The following is a 17,120-nucleotide window of genomic DNA, read 5'->3' as shown; positions in this document are numbered from 1 at the left end:
AAAGATTGCATGCAGTTTATACCAGAACACCAGATGTACCTACCAGTATACCCCTTGTATAACTCTTTGAGTTAGGAATAAAAGAAAGAACAAGTTTAGCATTCACAATTATAAAAACATCATGAAAATAGTACTCTTATCTAAGACAACACTGATATCTTCAAATGCATCAGACAATCAAATGCTATATAAAAAGGTATATATCATTTACTATTATGTGACATAAATATTCTTGGTAAGTAGATATATGTATCTTTTCCAATTCAACATTCACATTTAACTGCAATAAAACACCATTTGAACACTCAGCCTAGCACAGTGAAACACCAATGCAGTAAAATAAATTGAAGCATAATAAACTATAAATCACATATACTGCTCTGTTCAAGTAAATTGGCAAATGAAACAAAATAGCAACAGAAAAAATTGGCATACAAAGGTTTGCAACTGTGAACTTTAAGACATTAATCATCTTAGGGTATCTATTGTAATTAAAATATACACATTAAAGTTTAGGGGAGGACGGATGGGTGTTTTAATGCTAAATTGATTTTTAAAATGAGAAAAATTGCACTGGCATAAAACAATCTCCTGCGGACAAGGTAAAATATAAAATGGACAAACACTGGTTTTCATCATTTATGCTATAAACTACAATGTGCAATGGGAAGGGGCAGCCTTACCATAGGAGACTGGGTCAAAGTCAGAGCCTGTACTGCAAACTTCTGGGTCTGTGCCCAGGGAAAGATATAAAATCAATGCAGTTAGATCCACAGTCAATCAATCAAACTATAGAGTATAAGCAGAAGTCAATTGTATCAATACCAATAAATAGGAGAAATAATAAATAAAGGACAATGTCATGCACTCAGCCAACACCATGCATTGTTGTAAAAAAAAAATCAAACTACCTTCAGCCCAAGCAATTGGGTTAAGTTTTGCTGAAGAAGGCTTTTTCTTGGGTCTAGTTTCTTATAGGAAAGAACAGAATAGGTCAATACCCTTCTCTTACAATAGCATTTCCACAACATACCACGACATACTTTTACAATTACTGATAAGAACTGAACATGACGCAGCATGACGTATGACATGACAAGAAATGTATGACACACGACATATAACTGTCAAACTAGCTGTCTCCAATGTATGACCTTATCAACTCATATGTATGTTATCAAGTTGGAATAGTCTGCTCTCAGATGCACACTGCAGTATTTCAAACCTGTTGCTATTACTGGCAAGTATGCAATTCAATCTATTCATCCTGAAATGACCTGACATCAATTAAACAAATCATGTCTATGTACTGATTTCCCTGTAATAAAACCAACAGTCGCTGTATAATAAAATAAACAAATCATGTCTATGTACTGATTTCCCTGTAATAAAACCAACAGTCACTGTATAATAAAATACAACTGTACAATGTAAGTCTTTACCAAAACCAGCTCAGTGTGACATTACCTGTATAGACATCTCTCATGCCAGTTTCAGGGATTTTGTAGTCAACTTCTTCATTCACATAGAAATGGAAAGGCTGGAAGGTGTCAAAGATGAAGTCACCCATGTATTCATCCATGTAGGTGTTCAGGATGCGACGATCAAAGTTATCAATGGCACGGCCTCCATACATGACCTATGGTGACAGATATCATAATTTGTTTATATTGCAATAACTAATTAAATAAATAATACCATTAATAAATAATAATAAGAAGAAAAATAATAGCAACAACATTAATTTCTGAATTACCACTTAATACATGTTATTAGGGATTAGGGGCAATTGACCTGGATTTTCATTCCAGGTGAAATTACCCTAGTCATTTACTCCCTGATGATGGTGACTGACAGTCACAGAAATATTGGAGGTAATACCTACATATTTTATAAGCTCTTGATAAAAAGAAAAACAATAATTTAAATTGGTACATACAGAGCTAATGAAACTCTTCTCACATGTTATTTTATTTTTTCTTTTTTGAATCACTTACAGTAAAACAAATAATCAGAGCCAAAATATGTAACACATCATAGGGTAAAAGCAAATAACTTCAAATATCCAATCAGACAATCTGACACTCTCTTATTTTGTTAAAAAAAAAAAAGGTTTCAGTAATACAAATGGGATAACGTTAGATTCTTGTCAACATGTGATACTGAAAGAAATCAGTTATAATTACCTCTCCAATCAAGTACTTCAAGCTGTTCCATGGTATCTTAGTCTCATTGTTCTCATGAGCCTTGGTCAGGTAGGTATTCAGGATCTGCATGCACACCTGGAAGTCTGACTCATTGAAATCATAAGGCACATTCCACCCTATCTTCCCATACTTCCTCCTCTCTTGGACCACAGCGTGGAAGAAGGCCAGCACAAAGACCAGGGAGGGGAAGGCAGGGTGGGGGCACTCCACTAGAGCTGTGGCTGGGATCTTGAAGTAAGTACTGCGCAGGTTCAGCTTCAGACCATTGGGAGGTTCTGTGACAACCTGAAATGGAAAAGACACATGTTATTTTTTAAAGAAAGATTTTCAGAATAAGTTACTTGAAGAAGTTAATGGTTTACTGTCTAGTGTACATCTTTTCTTTCTTAATTTCTTTCTTTCATTTTCTTTATTATTATTTTTTTTTTTTCTTTGCATTCATTGGACCAAATATATGAAAATACAAAATATATATTAAATAGTTTATGAATCTTTAGAGTTACTGAGGTTAAATTCTTTTGTAAAGAAACAAAGTAAAAACAATCCCTTCAACTTACTTTAAGTGACCTCTGCAGGATACCAATGGGGAAAGCTGAGGTTGGCTCAGTGGTCAGCCAGAGGCGGAAGTCTGGATGAGGCTTGGCCAGTTTCTCTATCTCCTTCTCCAAGTCACGCAACCATCTCACCAGTAGATGGCAGTTCTGCAACATGAGCCACTGACCTCTAGCCACAGCTGTTTCCAGGAACTGCATGGCAATCTGAAAAAGGTTGAACATGGTGCTAATAATACATCTCTTAATATTAATTAAATATTGATTAAAATAGAAAATATTTAATTTCATTCACCAAGAATAAATCCAGCTATTGCTGGAGTGCTTGGAATACGCAGCATGTATTTTTATATCATACAAAATAACTGACAACCACATAAAAAAGGAACCCAACTTATCATCAATATAAGTTTACCTTCTCCTGTCCCTGTCCCATGGACAAGAACTTGAGTTTGTTGGTTCCAAATCCAGTCCTCTCAGCCAGCTTCATCAGATCACTGGCAGGGTCAGAGCCTGGGCTCAGGATAAACACGATGGGAGAGGTGGGGGTACTCTGCTCAAAGATGGCCTCAAAACTGATGATAGGTGGCGTGACGTACTTCTCACCCATAACTTTGGTGATGTAGTCAGTGATGGCTCTGTAGATACGATCCACTCTCCAGCAGCGGAGAAGCATCAGGCGTTGGAAGTCAGAGAGGCTGTCTTCATATTTCAGTGGGAAAGGCTGAGATTCTGGTGAATCATGGTCAAACCACTGGAAAAGTAAAGAGTGGATGGAATAAAAGTGAAGAAGGTTGGGCTGACTCAGCTTTAGCATTCATCTGTTAATTCTACAAGGATAATGTGGTCATTCATGGGATGTAGAATAAAATGATAGGTTATTTTAAAATTGAGACTTGAGACAATGAACACACACACACAAACATACACACAAAAACTATCCAATCCAAAACAGAACATTATATCAAAATACCTGTTTCCACGCCTTCTCATTCTTCTCTACATCTTCCAGTATGGTTCCAAAAGCACCTTTTTCTATCTCTGCCAATCTAATCATGTCCTCCCAGCCCTGTTCTGGGACCCATTTAAATGGACGGCCTCGCTTGCTCTTCTCCAGTGCTATGCTACCCTGAAACACAGAAGGAATATCATATGTTAGAGAGCTAGGTGAGACTACAAGAAACAGTATTCAGATACTGTGAAATACAACAAAATGCTACCCCTTGACAACATGTACATTGATGCTGTATAATATGTCTTGTCACATCTGCTCACTGAGATTAAGTTGCAAGTGCCCACATATATGTATGCTTATAGACTTAAACACAAAGATTTGTTGAGCTTGACTTCTTTGTGCCGGAAGACATAGTGACATTTATCTGCTGAACAAACTGTTTTTCTCATGCATAACCTCATATACCATGAAATAACATGCTCCTTAAATAAAAAAGATGTAAACTGTTGCTAGAAATAGACAAAAGTTGGCGATAATTAAATCAAAACATTCTGTAATCTATTAACACTAATCAAAATGACTGTGACTTCTATATTTAACATAAACTTATATTTTATGTGTTTCAACTGTAAAATAAAATGGATTAAGGGGTGTAATGTGCATCATAATAATAACATACAGTGAGGATGGCATGCTGCAATACGTGTGGTATCTGAATGGTAAGAAAAATGTATGTGACTGAAAGGTGGTTGTGTGGTGAGGATGGTGGGGTGAAGGTGTTGGGGTATGGGACTCACCTTTACAATTTGTGTTTCCTTTTGACAGTCCAGATGTAAAGAATGCCAGTTTAACAAATTTTACAACTTATGTGTTTCTTAAATAATGTTATTGGCATCTGAAAAGGTATCTTAGTACTAAAACATTTTGTCATATGTGTGTATGTATGTTCATAAGTATGTGTTATAATATGTGATTCACAGAAAAATTGAGTTTCAAGATAAGTTAGTAGCAGGCCTTATGCATAACAGAATAACACACCTAACTGCACGTTATTAGAAAAGGGGAAGCTGTAGTTATTTTGGATATGATAATCTGAAAATGTTACTACATTATCTATTCCTGTGCGGTACCTTGATAAAGAAGTCCAGTTCCTCTTGTCTGATCCTTTGCTCATCCATCTCCAACTTCACTGTGATTTGGAAGGAGAATAACAGCTTGTGTTTCTCAAAGATACCTGGAAGTCAAATAACATTGTAAACATGTTTAAAAAGACAAAGACAGCATCAGAAATAATTAATGAGTATGTAGAAAATTCCTAAACATTACCTTAGGACGAGAACCAATTTTAGAGAGTCAGTTATTTTACAAAAAGGAAATAACATGCATCCTAATTTTTTTTTCATCCTCAAAGCAAATATTTTAAGAAAAAGATATCGGAAATATTATGCTATCTATTTTACTCATTTTTGAAGAACATTTCTTACCTGTGCAACCATAGTTGTAGACATTGTGTGTCAAAGTATCCATGATATTCCTCAACCTCTTCTGCAGTATAGTATCTGGCAAGCTCTTCTTCAGAGAGAACTGGAACACATCCAGGTAAGCCGCCAAGGAATACTGATACATAGTATTAATACTGGCCATCTCAGCAAGGATGAAAAACAAAATGGCACCACGCTTGGCTGCAGGACGGTACCCATCACGAAGCTTGTCAATATCAATGGCAGTCTTGGCTCCAAGCTTCAACTTTTCTGCCACCTCAGATGCTTTGGCTTTTGTTTCTTCAAGGGTCTGGATGAGATCTGTGTTGTCCAACATGTTGCCTGTAGAAGTAGCCAGTTCTCTCAGCAGGGCATCCTCCAGGTCCTTCAGCAAGCTCTTGTTGGCACTGAATATGAATGAAGGGGTTGATGAATACGAGTACACTGCATATAAATGACCTTTTGTCTCAGTCCATTATTATGACCTCATGTCTCAGCCCATTAACTGTATAAAAATTAAGACAAAAACCTGACTGAATAAGACATATCTCAACAAATCTCAACCTATTTTCTCCTATCAAAGAAAATAAGAAGACTTGTCACATACCTTGTTTCCTGGATCAATCTTTCTCTTTGCTCTTCCAGCTCTTTCCTCTCTGACTTCACAATCACACTCAGCAACTGGTCTTCCAAACCCTGCAGAAAATGATGACATCAGGTCATTAACTTGTGTATTTATTTGTACAGACAATTAAAGAAGACTGGGTTGTTTTCATTCACAAACAGCATTATTAAAATAATCTGTCTAATGTCTGGTAAAAGATTTTCTATCCATTCTAAATACAAATATACATACAAGTTTACTAAATCAATACACTGTAATAAAACTACAAATTTCAACTTAATTCAATAATTAGAGATAAAATGTGAATATTCAGAATGCCTTTGTTGTGCACTGAAAATGGGATATCTTATATTTTACCTTGAGAGTGACAGTGTAGTTGATGACCATAGACTTGCCAAAGTGAGCTGGGGTATACTTGGGGTTAGACAGCTTGGTGTTCAGGTACAGTCTGAAGTTAGGATCATAGTCCACTTCCTTGTCTCCAAGCATGATAAATTCTCTACCCTGACCACCTAGAACAAAGAATCAAATAATTCATTACTTTTATGAAGGGAATGAAGGAACACAAGAAGAAAATATATTTGAACACATATTAACTTATGTCTGATTTATCTAAAATAATTTATTTTATTTTCATGACACTGCTTTCAAATATTCTTGTATTAGATGTAATCAAACCATTTTATTAATGCCTCTGTAATTATTAGTAATTAGTTAATGTATTAACAGTTTTATAATTAGAATGAGTCTACAGTTGCTTACCTTTGATGTTCTTCTCGAGCACATTATCAATGACAGGATCAATGTATTCGTCCACATCTTGGAACAAGAATGGGAAGCCATACTTGATGGCCATCTCCAACTGCTTCAGGAAGTCTGGGTCATTGAATGAGCTCACCTGCAAACAAAAGGATAATATAAGTAAATCTGTTATGTTTTTTCCTAAAAAAATAATTCCAGTTTTATATTAAAACATCAATGGTATTTGCAGTTTAGCAAATGTGTATGGTCATTGGGAATTGTAAAATGTTACCTGTATCAATAATTGGATATTTCATGTAGTACTGAATACATAAAAAATACTAGCACATGTATGCATATATTTATAGATAGATAATCATTCGTGGGGATATTGTGCATGTACACATATACTTACTTTGAGATTATGTGGCTCTTCTTTCTTCTTGATCCAGTTGAGGGCTTGTTGCTGTGGGTCAATACAGAGTGGGAAGCGGCTGGCACGAGTGGTCAAGATACCATTCTGAATGGACAGCTCATCTGGAGGCAAACTCTCTGATGTCCATCTGAATGATCAAATAATGTTTGTGAAGAAACAGTTTCTGAACAATTTCTCTCTGTTACAGATAACTACACAGTACACTTCCTCTTTCTGTTAACATTATTTCCGTCGGTATGCAAAATGTTGACTGTTTTAACAAGAGAAAGGATTCAAAATGAGTGCCAGTAACAGTAACTAAAGAACAGAAAAGTTTGTAAGAACTGATAAACTAAATCACTGTATCACTGTACAAGATCTTTGTAGTTTTGTTTTAAATTCCTTAAAATGAAATTAGAAAAATTGGGCAACTCATTCCACAGAAAACCAACAACTCACTTGCTGATCTCTACATCATTAGTGAGCAGTTGTTCCAAAGCAAAAGGCTGACTCATGGGGATTTGCAGATCCAGAATATTCTTTTCCCAGTTGTCATTCATCATAGCACTGCGGAACTCCCAACTGAAGGCTCCCACATAGCTGAGGAAGGCCGAGCCCTGGAGACAGTCACCAAGAAGCCTGATCCTCATCTGCTTCAACTCTTCAAGCTCTTTGGTCCATCTGGAAGACAATGGAGAACATATATTTATAATATATATAAATAATATGAATCTTCAATCTTGAAATAAAGCAACACAGGATAATAGAACATTATTTCTTTGTTCAACAGAAAAATCTCCACCATAATTTCACAAAAGGCAATACTGTACATAATGAATATTTAAAAGATTGAACTCAAACATATTGTTTTTTTTTGTCTAAGACTTATTGAGCAACATTTAAAGATTGTCACTGGACAGATATGAAATAGATTCATCGTTATGACACCTACCTAACATTTTCTGAACCTAAGCCAGAGATAAGTTTATCAGCAGCAATCAGACGTCTCTCCATGATCTCAGCCTCTTCCTGTAGAGCCTGCTTCTCTGCTATGGCATTCTCATAGCGCTGAGCAAGATCTGCCAGAGTGGACTCTAGAGTGGCCACTTCCTTTGTAATCTTGTCCAAGTCACGCTTGGCCTGGTGGTAGCTCTTTTCCAGTCTTGCCACCTAAGAAGATATTAAGAAGTTAATACATATTATGTGTTTAGCAGTTCAACAATCATATCTTTTGGATAGTCATACGGTTATAAAAAAAAGTTAAAAATAATGAAGTGCTAATGGAAAGTAAGAAATAAACAATGAAATGATAAAAATACTGTTAGCATTTTTTATATTTTATATTTCTATTTTTTCATATTTTGTAATATCTGTTTATTGCTTTGATTGTTAGATGGGAATCTTGCTTTCTTTTCTGTTTTATTTTTACTAATTATGGTGACAATCATGAAGGTACCATTTTTTTAGGACCAACTACCTACTATAGAAAAGTACTATCACATTAGTGACAAACCTTGTCTCTCTTAGGCTTAATCTCCCTGGCTACCACACAGTAACCCAGTACAGCATCTACAAATTTCAGTAGACCATAGCCAGCTTTACTGATGGTCTTCATTTCATCCTGAGTCACTTCACCCTCCTTCAGGAAACCTACAATTATAATGAATATGTTCAGCATATACTGTGATGATGTATTCTATTATCATGTGATGTGCATATCTCAATCATTTTGAGAACCATTACAACCACTACAGTAGATTTTTAACTATATGACAATATTAAATCTGTGAATTTTAAGCTATACATATCATACTGAAAAAGAATAGGAAAATCAGAGAGGGTATGGAATTAGAAAGAACATTTTCCACTTCATTATTCATGCAACATCTATTTATATACAACCTTTTGACTTACAATAAAAATGGAAAGTAGTCTAATTAAAGATGCTTAAAAAAACTTCCATCAACACCATGGTCACTATAGACTGACCTTTCACAGTGGACACCTGTTTAGGAGTGATGGCGTCTACATCCATCTCAGTGAGAGACTTGAGGAAGTTAGCCTCAGACATCATTCCCTTGGCAGACTTCCAAGACACCTCCTTGATTCCTCTCATTACAACAATACACTCACACACTGTCTGCACCATCTTAGGGGGCTTGGCAAATGACCTAAAGGGAAAAATATACATACATTTTTACGAATATCATTGGAAAAAAAATTACGTGTTAAGTATAATTTTAAAAATAATTTTTAAAGCTAATATTTTAAACCTCTATCTCTTTCTCTGTACCTAATTTCTGTGACATCTGACTTGTCAAGGTCATCCAAGGCAAGACGGGCTGCCTCCAAAGCTGGCAAAGCTTCAGCCAGTGATGCCTCTGCATCAGCCTAAAATGCATAATAGAAATGAATAAAACTTCATACTGAATCTCTAACATCAAAATACACTGAAAGTCAAACAGAGTAAGTCTAATAGAATTACAAGTTGGGCAAAAAACACCATGGTATGGTGCTGTACTTTATGAAAAGCAAAAAAAAAAAAAAATTAAAATAAATAAATAAATTAATTAATTAATATAAAATAAATAAATAAAATAACTTCCTTTATATGAAAAATAAGAACATTTCTTCTATTAAAAAGTCCATGCACAAAATCTCACCTTCTCCTCACTAATAATTTTACTCTGTTCCTCTATCTCCACTCCCTTTGCTTCAGCCATTGCCTTTTTCTCCTCAGCATGTGCTTTACCAGTGGCAATCTCCTCCAGGAGTTCTTCACAGGCAGCTGTCTTTTCTGTCACAGCCACCTTCTGGACAGCCAGCTTCTCATTCAGCTCATTCAACTGACCGCTGGCCTCTGCTAGCTTGGTCATGCCTCCTCCTAGACGCTCACACTGGAAAAGAATTGTAGCACTGGAGACTCAAACACATGTCTTGCATTATATTAAAGGCTTGAAGATAACATCAACTTATGATTTTTTTCTGACATTAAGGTGCAAGAAGTAATGAATGCAAGCACTGAAGAAAAAAGTAAGACTTGCATATTTATGCACTCCCATCAGAGTGTTTTACATTTTGTTACATACTTTTCAAAAACAACCTTTATAACAATAAGCTCTACTATTTGAGCAGAATCAAACATGTAATTTACCTGTGCTAAAATAAAGTTGTCTTTTTCTTCCAGAAGGCGGAGATATGTACTGATGAAATCCAGGTAATTCTTAGGAGTGACATAATTCAATCTCCTAAGTTTCTGCAGGAATTCTATACTATATGTAGTCACAGACTGGTGTACATGTACAATGTGACTGACTATCTTACTGTGTTGGTCCTCTGGTACTAGAGGATTCTGAAAAGATAAATGAAAATCATTATCCATAAACTTCTACATTAACCAAAAGATGATGAAATCATGCAATATTTTTAGTCAACACCTTTTTTACAGTGCTGTGCAATGCATGTGTGTATGTACACGTGTATGAAAAATATTACGTGGAACAAATGCTCAAAATTTCTTCCATGATTATATCTTTGTGGCACCTCAAGTGCATTTTCCTCATACTTACTTCTGGAGATACAAAGACACTGGCCACTGCATACAAGGCTTGTTCTGGCCAGGGGAAGAACCAGTCAATGTTGGTGTTGTTCACCATGCCTGAGAAATAGAGGTGAAAGGTGAAACAGTTATAATCCATGTAACAAAAATCAATGAATAAATATTTAAGACTCTCTAATATAGCTCTAGCAAATCCGCCAAAATCATATCTAAATATCTTAATCTTCACAGCTAGTTTTGCATTTCAAAGTTATCTGACTGATACTATAACTGAAGAAAAATTATTTTTCTAAAATAATTAAATTACATAATATCAAATAAATGTTTCAACTAAATCTGACCTGGAAAGTTCCTACACCTGGTCCTCAGTGTGTCACCAGTGGGGGACATTGCCATGACTATGTGGAGATTGTTAGCACATTTGTTCACAAAATAATTCCAGATATTCTCTCTGGCTGGACCAGAGCCTGCCTTCATGGCCTCATTACGTATCTAAAAAATGAAATATGAACAAGAAGGGTAGAAACACAGGTATAATAATAAACTTGCAATGCATGAAACATAAGGTAACATTATAACAAGCACATCTAAAAGGTTTTTAAAATTAATATGAAAAACTAGATTTCAAACAATGATGTTAATCCATATCCATTTATTAATGATTTTTTTTTCTCGTTCTTTTATCTAAAAAAAGCCCACTATCAATTTCAAACAGACAAAACAAGAAAGAATTACCTGGCCTATAATCCCTTCCTTCTCATCATCAGGGTAAAGAGCAGGCACCATTCCAGATGTCAACATATTATTTATCAGCTCCAAGAATCCCTCCTCAACAACATGCTGGTCTCCAAACATGAACACAACCTTCTTATTCTCAATTCCCAGTTTATTATACAGAATCTTCAGATCATCACGGAAACTGTTCTCGCTGTACCCACGACTGAGTGTGATCTCAAACACTTCGCATGAAGCAGTGTACGCAGCCAGGCGAGTGATGCTCTGTTTTCCACTTCCACCTACACCAACCAACAGTGCATGGCCGCGATCCATACGGATGACACGGTGGACACGGGTTAAATGGGACAAGGCATCGTCAAAAAGGACCAGGTTCATTGGTGTATGGTTTTCATTGTATTCTTCCAAAATCTGAAAAAAAGAATTGGTATGCTAATTAAGATAAATTCACATTTGGGGAAGAAAACAAATTTTAATTGGTAGTTAAGAGGGAATTTTAATAAATGATTGCATTTTAACTTTTGCTACTGTTCTAAACATTTCTTGCTGTATGAAAAATAAAGAGTTAAATTAAACAATGGTAACCAAAACACTCTTCTGTACCTCTTGAAACAAAGCCTTTGAAGCTTCAAAGTCTTGGATATCCTCATACAGTCTTGGCTCTGCCTCATCAAGTGCTGTGCGGTAGTCCCCAAACAAGATTGGTTCTCTCATAACAAATTCAAGCTCCTTCTTAAAGTTTTCTTCCAATAGGTTCTTAATATATCCCTAATATGAAGTATAAAACAAAAATATCTCAGCTCTAAATGAAACTCAATGTGAATGATGATTTTTTTTTTGTCTGAGCTGGAAATGGAAAACATATCGTAAAGATGTAAACAGTCTGAAAGGAAATAAATTTTCAACTTAGAATGACCCCTGCATCAGTTTTAATTTAAAATTAGGTACACAAATCATACTGATGACCCCATCAATATTATCTTACAGTAACTTGCTCCTGGTCAGCCTCGTTAATCAGCCTGTCATAGATGACCCTAAGACACTCATTTCTCCACACACGGACAAACTTGTCCACCGTGGGAAACCTGTCTGGAGTGGTCAGGCACAGACCGTTGGTGATTCTGGACAGGTCACGAAGGTTGAAGATGTAATGGAACTTGGAGGGTGTTGGAGGCATGTCTTTCACAACAGTGCTAAGAGAGATAGAGGATAATTATGATATAAATTTCTTCTTTTTTTTGTACAAAATACTGTATGGATTCTGCAGAACTATAATTATGGAACTATAAAGGCTTTATTGCAATGCTTTTATTTGTTGTTACATTTTCTAAAACAACACTAAACACAATCACTATTCTTTTTTATTTGAAAGCAGGAATGCTTATCAAATATGAAATCCTTTGTCAATCAAGTTTTTTCATTCAAAATTATTTTCATTGTGATCAAAATTTCTAAACTTATCTTCTCAATGTTTATGAATCAAAGTTAACTTACTTGTAAAGCTCCATAGTCATTCTAATGATGGTGCCTCCTATATCTTGGACCTCCTTGGGGAAGGACTGCAGATGTCCCATCAATATAGAATTGTAAATATGGAACAGGGATTCTTCTGCTGGGAATGTCATGTTGAACACACTAAACAAGGACACAAAGCGTGGATCTGTTTCATTACGGCCACCACCAGCTTTACCCATGGCTGCCAAGAAACCAATGTCCTTGATGTTCTTCCAGTTAAGATCCTTCCCACGATCATAGATACCGCCTCTGTCCAATAAGAGCTTCAACAGGGCAATAGGTTGTTGTGTTCCATAAGTGTCAACCTGTAAAAGGGTAAATCACATGATACTGTATGAATAAAAAATTTACAAAAAGTAAAACAAATTTAAACAAAAGTTTCTGTACTTCTTTATCACATGAAAGATGAGACAACTGATACAAAACAATACCGCATTATATTCATCAATATGAACACATTACCTGTGGCATGTTCATGTCATCAATGAAGACCAGCATCCTCTTCCCTGGTGGAGGTCCGTAAGTGTCCTTGGTCCTTTTCTCCACACTGGCCTCCAAGTTACGCTGGACGTCAAGGGAAGTGGTTCTTGAGGAGAAGTTCACATTCAGCAACAGCTACAAACAAACAAAAGTATTAATAGAATTTGGGTATACGCACTGGCTACTTGTTCCCCCCATGCCTAAACCTTTTATACAATGAGCCACAAGTTGAAATATCTAAACATGAACTATTATGCACTACTGTTTACTCTGAATCATTCAACATGCATGATCTAAAATTCCACACCATAAATACATGACGTTATGCCAATCTATTTTCCAAAGGTAACCAAAATCAATTTGGCTAGATATTCATTTATCTGCTGCTGACAAAAACACATTTTCACTGATATCCCACTTTCTCAACTAACATGTGCTTCCTGATCCAAGTTTCTGAGGAAATCTTGAATTGTTGCAGTCTTTGAGGTACCAGTGTCACCCACAAGTACCACAGGCCTCTTAATTCTCATCATCAACTGCAGCAGCCAGGTGGTGCGCACTGTGTCCACTGTAGGGACTAGAATTTCATTGAACTTCTTCTCAGGGTCATGAATGTATTTGGGAACCAGTGATGACCATGGCAGCCACTGTTTCTTCTCAGCATCGAAGAAATATTCAAACAGGGTGGGTGCTACATTTGGCATTTCACCTGCAAATATAATAAAAACATGTTTATCAATAAATATCTTGTTGATACATAATGTGTATAACATTAGGAAAGCATTAATGGAACAAAAACATACAAAAATGTTTTTTCAGAAAATGCCTGTGTTGTAAACAAGAATTGGAACACTTGCTGATACTAGAAATACATCAAAGTGCTTCAGGAAACATCTTTAACATTATAGTAAATATCTTAATCAAACAAGTGTGGATTCTCATGACCTTACTATTGCCCTTACTTTAAATGACAGTTGTAAAATAAATAGTCTGCAAGAGAAACATAAGAATACCAGTCCATACCTATATTTGCAATCTTAGTTTCATCATCCACAGTGGGCAATGAGGCCAGGTATTTAACCTGTGCATCAAACTTGAGTCGTCCATCCTCCAGCAGTCCAGCCCCTAGTGACCAGGTCATTGCCTGCAGGAAGTAAGCTTCCATCACCTCAAACTCTAATACCTCCTTCTCCAGGAGAGCATCCAGCATATTGGCCAGCTGGGTCACCTATTAAAATAGATAATGTGAATTTTGTAATATTTGTTATATATCTTTTTCAATATCGCTAAATACTATGGTAGCTGAATGAATTATTTTCCTACATTTTAGTCAATTATCAGAATCACAAAGATAACCTGCATCAATAATTATGTCAGTATGAAAATCAAAATTCAAAGTGTATCAACCTACCATATTCAGATTTGTCAGAGGCACAATGGTCTTCAACTTATCTCCTTGTTTCCCATCTATAACACCTTCAGTGATCATCTCAATGAGACAGACAATGTATTTGTCATACAGCTGTTTCAGGAACTCTTTCTCAGTCTTGCTCTGCCTGAGGTTGAGCCACTTGTCCCAGAAGGGCTGGTAGCCCAGGTCCTTAGGGTCCACATAGACCATACCACACCTGGATACTGTGGCAGGTGAGGCATACTGGAGATCATACACCTGTGGTATAAAGAGAGTTGTCATTATTGTTTTGTTGTATGATGACAATTTAAGAAGCAGCCTGCACTGGGTAAAAACAACATACTTTGGATGACAGATTTCCAAGACTTGTATTTATTTATCTGTCTATTTATTTATATCATTATTGAATACTTTTTAGAAACACACTAAATAAAGTTAAAATATAACCCATGATAATAATATATCAGTGCCAAATTTAAACTGTTTAAATCATTTTGATTTTACTGTCATTTCTTAAGTTATATTCCAGGCAACATGGCAGAAACCCTATATGCTGGAGAAAAAAAGACTTACCTCAAACAATAGAGCACAATGTTTCTGTAACCTGATTCTCTCTCCATTTGCCAGAGTCAGCAGACGGTTGTCATCCATCACAGAGTTCATGTTTTCTACCCACAATGCATCAACATCGCCATCAAACACAATGTACTTCCTCTCATTTTTATCTGTGGGTTTGTTGATCTCTCTAAAAATGTTGGACAGCAGACCATCTGTCCAGTCTCTGGTTGTAGGGTCAAGGATACCATACAACTCCACTACTGGCCTGTCCTTGGGGTTGATGGTGTACATCTTGGTCACAGTGTTCAGCCTGTAAAAACAGGGTGGTAATTAGCACTAAAGCACATGTAGACTTCTTAGCTTTCTCAGATTTTCTATTTATGATACATTTTTTCTTTTTGCTTCTGATATATGCATACTTTAACTAAAATTAAAATTGAATTTATACAAAAATGATGAAATTGAACAAAGTAGAGAATAGGAATTAAATCTATCTAGAGAACTTACCTAGTCTGTGCCTGTGCCATGGTGTTGAGAACCACAGACTTGCCACCCCCAGTTGGTCCTACTATCATAGTAGTGTGTCTGGTTAACATGGTTTCATACAGCTGGATGACTTTGTCAGCCTGGAAAAATCAGGTAGTCCTATACAGTAATTCTATAACTTATGCTTTTATAACTTTATATAAATTTTGCAGATTTGGGTGTATTCAATATAAAACCAAAGAAAACATGACATGTTTTAGGAGTGGCTGAAGCCTTGAACTCTTTACTACTTTAAACCCTAACTCACCTGTTGTGGCAACAAAATATAGTTATTGTCCACCAGCACTCCCTCCACAGCATCATTGAAGTTGGGGTATCTGACCCTGGGGCAGTCCAGTCCTGGGAACAAGTCCCCTATCAGACCCAGGAACAAAGGTACATCTTCATACACAAACTTGGGCAAGTTCATGTCACGCAGAGCTCTCATTAACACAACATCCTGGAAGCAAAGATTTTGAAGAAACAGTTAGAAATGTCCAAAAACACACAAGGAAAATAATCAACAATTAAAGATCAGCCAAAAAATTAAAATACAATGTTTTAAAAGATGGTCAATATCAAAGGATTAAAGAACTGTAAACAGAACACATTGTTTCTTTTTTCTGTTTAGCACCAGCTGTCATATATAGGGTGATCAGCACAAGGAGTCATTCTTTAAGTTATAATGCTTTTTTATAATAAAAAGCTAGTCTGGTCACCATACCTCCTGTAGATCTGGGGATCCTCTCTTCAGTTCTCCTGCCATGACCAATACAGACTTGAGAGCTCTCAGACCAAAGTCATAATGATACTGCTTGGACAACTGCTCCTTTGACAGCTTGTACAACACTGTCATCTTCTTGGCTAAGATCTAAAAGATAAAACATTTTAATATCATTTCATACCTCATAATATCTAATTTTCAACAGAGTAATCTTGAATATTTGTTTTCATATTTGATAAAGTGTTAAAGCCAAATTACAAAAAAATAACTCAATTGTCCAAAATTCACTGTTCATTTTTCATAACTGCAAATGCAAACTTATACATTCCCTTTTTCTCTAATTAAGCATAATAATGTGTTGAAAAGTAAAAATAAAACATTATAAATTTCATGAGGCAACCTCGTACCTTAGCCAAAAGGAATCCTTCTGAGAACAACATAATTTCACAGATCTGCTGGAGATCAGGGACAATGACCACCACAGGTCTGAACAGAGCTTTGACAGACTCTGGCAGCTCTGTGCGCCCTGCATAGCCAGGGTTCATGGTGATAAAAATCCCCATACGAGAGTCCATAGCAATCTCCTGACCTTCAAACTATAATGGAAAGAGAAGCAACTGATTACAGTAATGGCATTT

General features: G+C 36.0%; 1 protein-coding gene across 5 annotated transcripts in view; it reads right to left on the bottom strand.

Annotated features, from left to right (window-relative positions):
• Positions 1–17,120, bottom strand: part of LOC106156586 (dynein axonemal heavy chain 10-like) — a 45,619-nt gene that overhangs the window by 10,876 nt on the left and 17,623 nt on the right. For 4 of the 5 annotated variants that reach the window (XM_087016525.1, XM_087016536.1, XM_087016546.1 and 1 more), the window contains 34 exons: positions 16,890–17,078; positions 16,483–16,629; positions 16,027–16,218; positions 15,741–15,859; positions 15,249–15,543; positions 14,676–14,933; positions 14,288–14,492; positions 13,696–13,973; positions 13,247–13,399; positions 12,764–13,089; positions 12,255–12,462; positions 11,873–12,037; positions 11,270–11,680; positions 10,876–11,026; positions 10,545–10,633; positions 10,130–10,327; positions 9,639–9,872; positions 9,269–9,366; positions 8,965–9,146; positions 8,489–8,625; positions 7,928–8,145; positions 7,435–7,656; positions 6,976–7,123; positions 6,582–6,717; positions 6,177–6,331; positions 5,802–5,890; positions 5,198–5,601; positions 4,844–4,947; positions 3,732–3,887; positions 3,174–3,512; positions 2,765–2,965; positions 2,187–2,492; positions 1,468–1,639; positions 44–64 (listed from right to left, as the gene is read on the bottom strand). In XM_087016525.1, the coding sequence (XP_086872651.1) occupies positions 44–64; positions 1,468–1,639; positions 2,187–2,492; positions 2,765–2,965; positions 3,174–3,512; positions 3,732–3,887; positions 4,844–4,947; positions 5,198–5,601; positions 5,802–5,890; positions 6,177–6,331; positions 6,582–6,717; positions 6,976–7,123; positions 7,435–7,656; positions 7,928–8,145; positions 8,489–8,625; positions 8,965–9,146; positions 9,269–9,366; positions 9,639–9,872; positions 10,130–10,327; positions 10,545–10,633; positions 10,876–11,026; positions 11,270–11,680; positions 11,873–12,037; positions 12,255–12,462; positions 12,764–13,089; positions 13,247–13,399; positions 13,696–13,973; positions 14,288–14,492; positions 14,676–14,933; positions 15,249–15,543; positions 15,741–15,859; positions 16,027–16,218; positions 16,483–16,629; positions 16,890–17,078 (6,706 nt within the window). The remainder of the gene's footprint in view (positions 1–43; positions 65–1,467; positions 1,640–2,186; positions 2,493–2,764; positions 2,966–3,173; positions 3,513–3,731; positions 3,888–4,843; positions 4,948–5,197; positions 5,602–5,801; positions 5,891–6,176; positions 6,332–6,581; positions 6,718–6,975; positions 7,124–7,434; positions 7,657–7,927; positions 8,146–8,488; positions 8,626–8,964; positions 9,147–9,268; positions 9,367–9,638; positions 9,873–10,129; positions 10,328–10,544; positions 10,634–10,875; positions 11,027–11,269; positions 11,681–11,872; positions 12,038–12,254; positions 12,463–12,763; positions 13,090–13,246; positions 13,400–13,695; positions 13,974–14,287; positions 14,493–14,675; positions 14,934–15,248; positions 15,544–15,740; positions 15,860–16,026; positions 16,219–16,482; positions 16,630–16,889; positions 17,079–17,120) is intronic. The other variant, XM_087016530.1, reaches the window with a different exon arrangement.

This window comes from Lingula anatina, chromosome 1, assembly GCF_051362555.1.
Source record: "Lingula anatina isolate TDL-2025a chromosome 1, LinAna3.0, whole genome shotgun sequence".
Lineage (NCBI taxonomy): Eukaryota > Metazoa > Brachiopoda > Lingulata > Lingulida > Lingulidae > Lingula > Lingula anatina.
The sequence above is the reverse complement of the archived record's forward strand: the minus strand, read 5'-3'. Positions and strand labels throughout refer to the sequence as shown.